This window comes from Synchiropus splendidus, chromosome 19 (assembly GCF_027744825.2).
Source record: "Synchiropus splendidus isolate RoL2022-P1 chromosome 19, RoL_Sspl_1.0, whole genome shotgun sequence".
NCBI lineage: Eukaryota > Metazoa > Chordata > Actinopteri > Syngnathiformes > Callionymidae > Synchiropus > Synchiropus splendidus.
In genome coordinates this window covers 5,968,942-5,979,789 of record NC_071352.1, presented here as the reverse complement: position 1 = coordinate 5,979,789, position 10,848 = coordinate 5,968,942, and the positions used below count along the sequence as shown (strand labels likewise).

Below are 10,848 nucleotides of genomic sequence, written 5' to 3'. Positions count from 1 at the left end.
CGCTACCAGTAGTTCGAACTCATTAGCGCCCCTGGTGGTGTTTAACATAATTCGTTGCACTCGTTTGATGGTTACATTTAAATAGAATTTAAGCAGCCTTTGTATTAAAAAAAAAACTTTATGAGTCTAATTAAAAATAAAAATAAAATTATACAAGATTCATTCACAGATTGACCGTTCACCAACTGCGGTTACGGCTACACGTCAGTGGTGTCAGTGTTGAGCCAATATTCGTCCCAGACAAATGTCGACGAAGAAGACATCCGTCTGTTTCGTAATGGACCGGTGGTCTGTGTAAAACGGAGTCGAATGAAAACTGTATTCATATTTTGAATATTGAATGTGAAAAAGGTAAGACTTGGTGGTCATTCAGGTTATCAGAGAATGTTTTGTGGCGATGCTAGCCTGGCTAGCTACAGCTTGCTCGTCGGTTTGGGCGTTTTCTTACCAGTTTACTTTGGAAAATATGTGACAAAGGTGTGTTTGGTGTCAAAAATAAATTCTTTATGATTGTTACGAGCATTATTCATAAAAGCAGTCCTGCTTTGTATTTTCAAACCGATCTGACTTGAATAGACCGTTAACATTTTTTTCCTTACACTTATTCCATAAAATGTATTACTTGTCATAATATTACTGTGTTTACTATGTTGTATTAATTCAAACAAATATACGAAAGTGTACCGCCACTGTTCAACTTATTTTAATGAATTTCCTCCAGGTATGAACCGGAAACGAGCTTTGATTTCAGATACGTTCAGGGTGAAGCGAATAAAAAGTGTCACCCAGACGTTTGGAATCGTCACTGAAGGAGAAGGTAGCTGAACAGACTTTACACCATGCTCCTATGAAATGGAGTACTACAATTGTATTGTTCTTCATTCTCAGGGCCGCCTGATGTCAGTTCAACGATCGAGTATCTGAGGTCACTCTTCCCCAGAAAGCTCTTCAATGATACTCTGCCTCAGATCGTGTTAAAGCACCAACTCTACAGTTTGCACAGTGACAAAACTATGGTGGACAAGGAGGTGGTACGTGGATTTTAAAGGGCCCCTTAGTTACAGTTGGTGTCTGTAAACTTGACTGTGATTCACAGAACAAAATGCGGGAGAAGGGAGAGCTGCTCATGTTCCAGCTTGGCTTTGATGCAGAAGCTTTTGGCCTGGTTCTGGCTGCGGACTACAAAGCCAAAGTGCTGGCTGGCGAAGACGGCAGAGTGACACAGGGGACGGTGGAGAAATTTGTGGAGAAAGTGTTGCCGTCCAGCACTGACCTGAGCTTCAGCAAAGAAAAAATGCTTCGAGAGTTTCTCTTTACAGACGCTGAGATAACGTATGATGATGAAAAACTCTAAAATTAACACGATGATGTCATTCTTTTTAACTCCCCGTGTGTGCACTTTGACCCCCGTCTAGGCAGCTGGTGAAGTCTGGTGTCTTGACCGTGAGAGACGCTGGCAGCTGGTGGCTATCCATCCCAAACTCTGGCAAATTCACCAAGTATTTGATTCAAGGTAGTCGGTCTGGTGAAGTAACACTTGAATGAGGTAATTGACAGGCTCCTGCTAACTTGAAGCTGGTTTGTTTTGGGTCCCTTCATTCCTCCTGGCAGGTCGTAAAGCTGTGCTCGGGATGGTGAAGAAGTCTAAATACGGCGAGGTCCTGAAAGCAGATTTGGAGGAGCGGAGGACGACCTCACAAGTGAAATTCCACATGAAGTACCACATTCATGACATTGTTGGGGCGGAGCTGGTGGAGAGGTAGGCGCACTGGAATGCCATCTGAACGTCTAGAAACGTGTGTGTCCTCTGGTTTCAGAGATTTAAAAGTAGTTATTTCTCCGCAGCATATCAACTACCTCAGGTACAATGCTGAGGTGCGTCGACTCCTGAAACTATCAAGACTGACATCGGTGCCAATCGTGGTCTCCTTTTCAGTATTTTCACCGAAGAGTGTGACCATGAGATTATTATTAAGTTTGAACAAATGTGTTGCTTTTGTTCTTCAGCTTTATTAAACCTTGTGGGTTTACTGATTGTCAATTTTGTTGACATATTGTCAGGAGGAAATAAAATGAGTTATTTTCCCTGTGATGATTTGCTTTCTCAAGGCTGGTTATTCAGCATTCCACATGTCGTGTCAATAGATAAAGATTGTGGGAGCACTCGAGTTATACTGTGTTGGAGTCGCAGTGGAAATACATTTTTACGTTAAACTCAAACCAAAATAGTCTTCCACAGCACCATACACACTAGTGTATCCCCTGGTTTATGAAATGTGTTATTTAATGGTGTCAAAAGCAATACTCTGTTAGCATTAGCAGCTCTGACTCTACTTAAAATGTGCTAAAATATTTGTAGCTAAAAGTCAGATGAAGACGACTACTTTCTAAAAAAGGGACAACAATGTTCAATAAAACTGAGACAACGTTGGCTTTTATTAAAAGCGCAGCTTGATGTCTGAATACAGAGAAGAGCAAAAACATACCTGACCCTTGACCTAAACATTTTTTCGTAAATACATAACTTGCGAATCATATTGGTAGTTTTAAGTATACGTCGCATATACATGCTATTGACAGTAATTACAAAGACGCAGACAAGTGAAGAACCGTTGAGGATTATCGCGAGTATTCATAGTGTTAGTTTTACAATACAGTGAGTGTAACTTGGTGAGGATGGATCACAAAGATGAGCACGCTTTTACGAGACTCTTAGCTCTGTAGTGACAAATTCTACATCATGAATGTGCTGCACGAGAAAGGTTTCTGAGAAATGCCCCAAGACTATGAATGAAAGGTGCTCTTATTTCCCCGCCTCCCCGACACTTCTGACCCTTCATGGAATATACAATCTTTGTGGGCAGAAATGAGACGGGATCTACAGGGAAACCGTGGAAGAATGTGAAGAATACTGGATGCTTCTGCACAGATTAAAAGCACAGGTGGTGACATTTAATCTAGGAGAGTGTCGGCGATGAGCTAGCTAGCAGGAGAGCTGGTGACAGCTACATTGAAAGACGGCAGAGTTGTGATGGTTAGAGAGAGAGAAAGCATCAGCCAGCACAGAGAACGTTTGCATAATGTATTTGGCAACGATTCTTCCGCCAAACCTGTAAACAAAAATATTGGACGACCAGTAGAAACCAATTGAAAATTCCCACCGTCACTGAACCCACCGTGAACACACACACAAAAAAAAAACAATCCACTTCAGAAGGCCTCAAGAATTTAAAATTGTCATAGTGTTGCTTATAGAGCATATGATGTTAATGAATTAGATACTCGTCCAACCGCGTCCTTCGATTATGACTAGACTCGTGGTTGCTCGGGAATGGTCGGCACTACTGCTGTAGATATCTGGAGTTTCTTCTTCTATTTGCCGCCTTTACCGCAAGCACCCAGCGAGTCTTAGAGGAGGGCGCAGCGCCTCTTGTTCTTCTTCATGGGTGGAGGGCAGAGGACGGCCCGGATGGCCTCGTCGAACACAGTTTTAAGGCCGCGCTGAGTCAAAGCCGAGCATTCCAGGTACTTAAAAGCACCTGCGATGGACAGACATGAGTTAGGTGTGTCAGTGAAGGAAGTCGTGTTAAAAATGGTTCTTACTAATCTCTTTGGCCATCGACAGAGCTTGTGGATAAGTGATGGGTGCAAGCTTTTTCTCCCGCAGCTTCTCTTGTGTGTCCTTGTCTTCTCTCAAGTCCAACTTGGTCCCCACCAGAATGATGGGGGTGTTGGGACAGTGATGTCTCACCTCTGGGAACCACTGCGAGTTCATTAGAATCATTAAGATTTGGAAAATAAACCACAAAACAACAATAAACAGTGTTTTCATTTTACTCTTCTTATCACTTCTTTTTTCAGATGGATTCTAATTTAAATTTAGATGAATAGACCATGTCCTAATAGTTTCCTCTTCAATATAAACATGTTTTCTGCATCTGCACACACTGCATTTCCGTGTCCAAACGTGATTATTCACGCAGATTAATTTTCACTCATGCTCCAGAAAAAGCAATATTTCTCTCCAAAAACATATTTCAACCAAATCCTGCCTTCACCTGGAATATCAAGCGACAAGACGCTGGACTCACCTTGGCACGGACGTTTTCGAACGAGGCGGGACTCACGAGAGAAAAGCAGATGAGAAACACATCCTGTTCAGAAGAAACAATGTCATCAGAAATTCCACTCATCAGTTCCTGTTCATAAAGGTGTGGCACTGTCATTGCATTGTTTCTCTTGTCTGGTGTCAACATGGACGAGCCACAGCCGAATCATCTCATGAAACATACGCAGTCAGGCTCAATAAAATACTACTTTTCATGCCACATACAGCCATGGAAGTAGAGTGAAGCTATGAACCCAGGCAGGAAAACGTCCCATCGTACCGTCTGTGGGTAAGAAAGTGGGCGGAGTCTGTCATAGTCTTCTTGTCCTGCTGTATCCCACAGACCCAGATTCACTGGCTTTCCATCCACCATCACATTGGCTGAGTAGTTGTCGAACCTGAAATCAGGGAATTTGATCCACTAAGCCGAGCTGGATTAACACCAAGTCAAGCCAAGGCAAATTCCCACATTCTTAAGAATGAAAGTTTTCACAACTGTTGCTGTAATGTATTGTTTCTACATTGCATTATTACCCAGAAACTCATCATTATTTCAACACATCACCCTCAATACAGAAGGAACCGGTATGAGACCTTCAAGTATGTGGACTGAAATACTCACACTGTGGGGATGTATTCTCCAGGAAAGGCATTGGTGGTGTAACTGATGAGCAGGCAGGTCTTACCCACAGCTCTGGTGGAGAAAGATAATAAGCATCAACACTCTTCTCTGCTTCAAGAGAGATAACAAAGAGGCAAACATCATCAAGAGAGAAAATGTGGGCAGCAGAGAGCTACAGCAAAACAAGCGATTGTTTTCTTTGAGTGGTTTCTGAGGACAGCAAGTTCCTCAGGAGGACACAGAGTAGAACGGCTTTCTTGCCCTGCTCAGGTGGAAGTTCAACAACAGGCCAGGAGACACTGGAGAGGAAACATTCGGGTTGTCAACACTATTTCTTAAGGAACAGCAGATTGGACTGTTGCACCTCTTATTTAAGAGTTGAGCTCAAGGCAAATCACAGAAAATGTGTGAAACACAGGGGCTAGGGTGGATAACTAGGGAGGGAGTGACCTGCACACCTGAAACTGCATGTTTTTGGGGCTTATTACACGGCTGCATGTCAAAGTATTAACTGACAAATGCTTGACAATCGTAGCCACTTCTAGTGATCAAAATAGATTCGGCAAAAATCTATTATTTTACTGCCAACAGACGAGAGTGGATGTGAAAAAGAAAATGTTTTCCTTCAGACTCTTCTCCTTTCTATGGACGGCGCCAAGAAATGACTGTCTGTGTTACACGCAATTTTCTGAGTCGATTTACTTGAGATAGTCTGAAGGTTGCAGCCCTGGCTCCAGCATCCTGTTGATATTTCCCCAGGCCACCCAACTTTTTACAGTCATGCAGAGAAGACAAAAAACAGATGCTAACCTTCTGGGTCTTCAAATCTCATGGAAATAGAAATGAGCACCTGCATTTCATACTTTCCAATTAACAATTACAATCTGTACTCTAAAATCAGTGAGTATTCGTTTGGTGTGCGCAATATTAGGTGCAACATATGTGCTGACTTCTGCAGTCAGAATCCATCGAACAGCTGAAAGCCTCTCACAGCTGCATGACTCAACACCGGATTGTTTGATTGGTTGACTGATCCAGTATCAACAAATGACTAGCCGCAGAAAAAAAAAAGCTTCTTTCGTTGAATGCAGGCCAGTTTTGAAATGTCTGGCCTGACATACTAGAGCTAAATGACAAAGAAAGCCCATGAGTGACTCGGCTGCTGTGGTATCTACCACACCCAGAACTACAAGTTACCACTGTGTTTACACCTCCCACTTATAACACTGTCTTCACACATTCCTTCCACCTTTAACAGCTGGGAAACCGGCCTTTTCGGATGATTTTTACAGTTTAACGGAGAGGGAAAACAGGTAACAGCTAGTGGATTTAACTAACATAAGGATTTTGAAGTGGGTTGTTAAGCGAGTGAGAAATGTAAGCTGGGTCAGTGAGTCGCCCATGAAGGAAAAACACAAGTGAGAATCTCATTTACAGACAAATTAATGTCAATTAAACTAAAACAACACGATTTCTTGTGAACTAATTTGGGGCAAAACAGGAGAACCGGTGTGTTGAGTCATACCGGGAATATTCTGAAGCAAACAAGTGTCCACTTTTCTGACGACTTGATGTAAATCATTGACATAAATGCACACACATTACTGCATACGTGTTGACTTACCCGTCCCCGACAACGACACACTTTATGGCCTGCATTGCGCCGGAGTGTTAAGTTAGCCCGGCAGCCAGCTAACGTTGACGCTAGCCCTCGACTCGGTTCTTTGTCCGGGTTCACTCGCTTCGGAAGCCTTCGAGAAGCGTTTCTGAAGGGCCGAGGTGGTTTCGGCGGAGTTCCAGGCTACGTGGAGCACCTCGTGGATAAGTTGCAACAACTTGTAAGGAACTTTGAGGCAAGTTAACTGGGTAATTCCCTCGCTACATTCCCATGCTTTCCTGCCGATCTGGAAGCTACGAAGCAAAACAGCGGCCACCACCCCTAAGAGAAAGAATGGAGCTCACTACTGCCGCCACACGGTGCATCCGGTGTAACTGCACACGCCCACGCTCCTTCCTTCTTATGAGGTGATGTTATCGACTAATACATTGCTGTCATCTGCTCTGACCGCTTCTGAAAGCAGATCAAATGACAAGTGAGAAATTTCAAAACTAATTTTCACTGAAATTGCAATATTATATTATAATATTAGTGCGTATCAATATAAATATTAATCATTTTTATTAAACAATTCAATTGGTATAACTCTGTATAACTCATTCATTCATATATTAAACGGCTATATATTTGATACAATTTTGATATCTCAATATCAAAACCTGTTATTATTCTTGTACTGTACCTTAAAATAAAGACCGTGACGATTGTAAAGTTTAACATAAAATACGTTGCATATGTGAGCATGTCCAGCTAAACTACTGACAGAACGATGAAAGCCAACATCAAAGCATTCTGTTGCTCAAATAAGAGGCATTTAATGAGAAAAAAAAGCAATTGAGGAATAGCTAGCATTTTTAATGTGTTTACCAGACTGTTCTACTAAATGCAATAACCATGCATGTATTGTGAAGGTACTGAATAAATCGAAACATTAAAGAAATGTGTTTCTAATTCACAAAATTTCATTAAAAAAGGAGCACTAGATAAACGATTAGTTTGTTTTAAAAGATTTATTTACTAACTCCTGTTAAAAAACAACAATAGTATCATAAGAAAACACAAGAAAACTCATTTAAACGTGCATAAAATACATAAATAATCTAAATATCAGCCACTCGATATGCAGAATATTTATTAAGCTGCTTACATATAAACTGAATTAAAAATATATAAATGTGTTATTAAAATAAGAACTCTTGGAGTCTTTGGCCCTCTAGTGGCAGCCTGAATCCTGCCAGTCACTACGCTGGGCATTATACTTCGATAGCTTCCGTGTGTCACATTTTTATCCGTCCGCCCTACAGCACCATAACAGGCAACACCAAACAGCCGTCGGGGTGGAGCGCCTCTGTCAACACTGAACTCAACCGCTTCCGCCATTTGAAATATGAACCCTGCTGTGTTTTCTTCGACATGAACGCCGGGACGCCTTGTCCTGTCGCCGTGTCTTCTCCCCGAGTCCACTGACGCCTCCGGTGAAGGATCGGCCGGAGCAGACTTCGCGTGTATTTATGGCCGGCCTGTCTCACTTGGTGCTCCGTTTTTCGGGCTCCGCCGGTCGCACTTACGGGGTGTTTTCCAAAGGCTTGACCAGGACTTTATTGATATTTTTCGATCTCGCCTGGCGACTGAGAATCACATTCCCATACCTCTATCTCGTCGCCTCCATGATGTTTAACGTCCGACTCCAGGTGAGTGTTTAACAAGCGTTGGCTCACTGACAGGTGATGCCGTTGTGGAATCCAAGTACGTGTTCGGTGAATATGGCTTGTTTTCCTAATAGCTTAACTGTCGTCTAACTGATAACAGGTAGACACATGTTTATATTGGTAACGTGTCACTCACCAAGACGGTGCAACTACGAGAGGCTACGTCATTTTTGCTCGACAATATTGCGTTTTAATTTTTGCGACTGTTCATACAAGCTCGGTTCAAATGAACCAAATATGTATTCTCGTGGAAATTTCAAAATAATCCTCCAATTATGAAGACTATTTTTGTCTCCTAAAAGTAATAGTTATATAATTGAACTTGATAATAATCCTCATATCATATCCACATTTATTTTTATAATCTATGTGCCTTCTCAAATAATTGAAATAATTCTGAATTGCTTCCTCCAAGTTTGTTTTGACTTGTATTCTTATTATTTTAGTCACTTTGTGTATTAGTTTATTTTCTGACCAAGAACCAGACTATCTTTTATCCTGAATGTTACGTTAATATGTTGGAAGATTTTGAGAGTAAAGTGTTACATCAATCTCTTTAAATGTTTTAGTGTCATTCTGCCGTTTCTTTGTCCTCTTGTGTTCTGTTTTGTGTGTTCTAATGGTGTCGACATCTGTCCACAGGTCCACATTGAAATCCACTGAGCCTTCGATGTGTATTCTGGATGTCCATGCCTGAAGCATCAGGCTCAGTCATGTTTCGACTGCCTGTTAGATAGATGGACTAGTCTCAGCAAGGAGCAAAAAGACACATCTGAGGACCGCTATGAGACCCAACATGTTACATTTGGAAGATAGAAGATGCCAACAGAGATCCAATGATTGTTTGTCCTCCTGACAACGTTTACCAAGAGTGACAGAGGAATCTATGCTCGGTCAATGTAAACATCTCACAAAAGAAAGTGCAATTTTTTTTTACCGTTACTTTGATGTGTTTTCACCCCCCTGCGAAGCACGTCTCTTCAGGTGGTTTGGACACTAATGTTTTGTCCCTAACACTGACTGCAACTTCAAGGGAATGAGCCGCATGTTCTTTGTGAGGAGAAAAAAAATCACATTGTACATTTGCTCTTCAGTGGTACTGGAATTGTAATGTTTATTTTAAAGAATTGTTTGAAGAGGCTCTGTTTTTTTTTAACCTTTAGTTCTGTGATGGACACCTTTTTTAGTCTTTAGTTCTCCTGCCTCTTTTGACTCGCCTAATGAAATAAAATTTAGATTTCATTAAGACAAACGAAGTGACAAAATTGATGTGAAAAAGAAAGAAATGTTGTACAGACAGATGTAGCGACGCTATTGTCCACAAGATGGCGGCAGGTTATCTACTTTGGTTTTGCGGTAGACTTGCCCGCACAGACGCACTTGTCTGTGTGTTTCACCGGACACCTCAGGCCTTATTTTTGCACCTATTGTCTATGATGGACACATAAAGACAAGTTGCCTGGTGGTCTGTTTGCCAAGAGGGAGTCTGGAAAAAAACAATGTTGAATAAAAGCTTAAAAAAAAAACCCAAACATTCTTCATCCATTAGTATCCGTTTTTTTATTATTTATAGTGTGTAGAAATACTAAACAGTCCTCTGCAATCTCTTTACTATTTAATTCTGCATGAATTTATTCTTGTTCTTGTGTTCAAACGACTTAAACACTCAATGAATAGTTCAAATATTTGTACTCAAACAAGATTTCGAACTCCTCTGCTTCTCATCAAAACAGGAAATGAGGCCTTAATTAAAAGTGGGACGAAGGAAATATCATAACTTAGCAATTCAAGAGAGGAATCTTTCCCAATAAAGACATGGATGAAGAAAATACAGAGCAAATGTCTTTAGCTTGCGTCAGCTTGGTAGAAAACATTTGGTGTCCAACAAGAATATTAATGTCCATATTTGAACACATAAATCCACCTCAGTCATTTCGTTGACCTTTCATCTTATTAATAGTAGGACAAAGTTAGCTTGTCTCCCGAAATGGAAAGTCAACACCCGGGGATGTGTGTACAGTGTAACAAAAATTGGGTGCCAGAGAAGTTGACCTCAAAACTGAAGTTGTGGGGGAGGAGAAGAGGAGGAAGAGATGTGGTGGAGGAGGGGGAGAGTTGGGAGTTTGTGTAGTCATTTTGTCAGGAATAAAATGGGTCACACAACCAAATCAGCATCTAATGTAGACAGAGTGATGGCAGGTAGTTTAGAGACGCTGAGTGAAATGCAGATGAAGCCCAAATCAAGGAGGAAATCCTGCCTCACACACATCCTGTGACCTGTCACACACCCGGGGATGAACCTGGGCGACCCCTTAACAGGATGGAGAGTTAAAAAGTCGCACTCTGAATTAACAGCGGTGACGCAGTTTGTGTTTTAGCTTGAAATGAAGTATGAAATGAAGATGATATATTTACAGTAAAACTATTCCAGATGACTGAACTGTTAACAAGTTATGATAGAAAACCAGGAAATTGTTCAACCTTCTTTATCATCTGAGCATTTTGGTTTTACAGTAAATAATAATAAAATTAATTTCTTTCAATAATTTAAATTCATTTCAGATTTTCATTTTGAGTTCTATCACATTTTTATATTTTTTATTATTATTATTGATTCACTTCGATATATTATTGAAAGTTTTTACTTCCATTTTTTTTTAAAATTCATGATCTATATAATTACAAAGATGTTGTATCTAATGTTGTATATAATTTAATTTCGATAAGCATGAGGAAATGTTATAATTATTTTAGCTCTCTAATATTAATTAGGTTCTCTGTACAAATGTGT

The 10,848-nt window shown here is 40.8% G+C and overlaps 3 protein-coding genes across 3 annotated transcripts; 2 read left to right on the top strand and 1 right to left on the bottom strand.

Moving 5' to 3' along the window:
• The first annotated feature begins 205 nt into the window (after positions 1 to 205).
• LOC128751400 (serine/threonine-protein kinase 19-like) lies at positions 206 to 2,081 on the top strand. The gene is made up of 7 exons (XM_053852366.1): positions 206 to 351; positions 722 to 817; positions 889 to 1,031; positions 1,097 to 1,332; positions 1,416 to 1,513; positions 1,612 to 1,759; positions 1,846 to 2,081. The coding sequence occupies exons 2-7, from the start codon at positions 724 to 726 to the stop codon at positions 1,889 to 1,891; spliced, it is 765 nt and encodes a 254-aa protein (XP_053708341.1). The 5' UTR covers positions 206 to 351; positions 722 to 723; the 3' UTR covers positions 1,892 to 2,081.
• A 337-nt stretch (positions 2,082 to 2,418) lies between these two features.
• Positions 2,419 to 6,688, bottom strand: LOC128750911 (ras-related C3 botulinum toxin substrate 1-like). Its single transcript, XM_053851540.1, has 6 exons — positions 6,355 to 6,688; positions 4,731 to 4,802; positions 4,389 to 4,506; positions 4,092 to 4,154; positions 3,604 to 3,763; positions 2,419 to 3,539 (listed from the first exon to the last, which is right to left on the bottom strand). The coding sequence occupies exons 1-6, from the start codon at positions 6,387 to 6,389 to the stop codon at positions 3,409 to 3,411; spliced, it is 579 nt and encodes a 192-aa protein (XP_053707515.1). The 5' UTR covers positions 6,390 to 6,688; the 3' UTR covers positions 2,419 to 3,408.
• Positions 6,689 to 7,634: 946 nt separating this feature from the next.
• On the top strand, positions 7,635 to 9,986 carry LOC128751242 (small integral membrane protein 10-like protein 2A). Its single transcript, XM_053852138.1, has 2 exons — positions 7,635 to 8,039; positions 8,700 to 9,986. Exons 1-2 carry the CDS (start codon positions 7,860 to 7,862, stop codon positions 8,718 to 8,720), a joined length of 201 nt encoding a protein of 66 aa, XP_053708113.1. The 5' UTR covers positions 7,635 to 7,859; the 3' UTR covers positions 8,721 to 9,986.
• The last annotated feature ends 862 nt before the right edge of the window (positions 9,987 to 10,848 follow it).

Coding starts and splice junctions, on each gene's coding strand:
- LOC128751400 (XM_053852366.1), top strand. CDS start 724: ATGAACCGGAAACGAGCTTTGATTTCAGATACGTTCAGGGTGAAGCGA. Junction 818..888: donor AATCGTCACTGAAGGAGAAG/GTAGCTGAACAG, acceptor CTTCATTCTCAG/GGCCGCCTGATGTCAGTTCA. Junction 1,760..1,845: donor GGGGCGGAGCTGGTGGAGAG/GTAGGCGCACTG, acceptor ATTTCTCCGCAG/CATATCAACTACCTCAGGTA.
- LOC128750911 (XM_053851540.1), bottom strand. CDS start 6,389: ATGCAGGCCATAAAGTGTGTCGTTGTCGGGGACGG. Junction 4,803..6,354: donor TGTGTCGTTGTCGGGGACGG/GTAAGTCAACAC, acceptor TTTCTCCACCAG/AGCTGTGGGTAAGACCTGCC. Junction 4,507..4,730: donor GGAGAATACATCCCCACAGT/GTGAGTATTTCA, acceptor CCCTGATTTCAG/GTTCGACAACTACTCAGCCA.
- LOC128751242 (XM_053852138.1), top strand. CDS start 7,860: ATGGCCGGCCTGTCTCACTTGGTGCTCCGTTTTTCGGGCTCCGCCGGT. Junction 8,040..8,699: donor TGTTTAACGTCCGACTCCAG/GTGAGTGTTTAA, acceptor ATCTGTCCACAG/GTCCACATTGAAATCCACTG.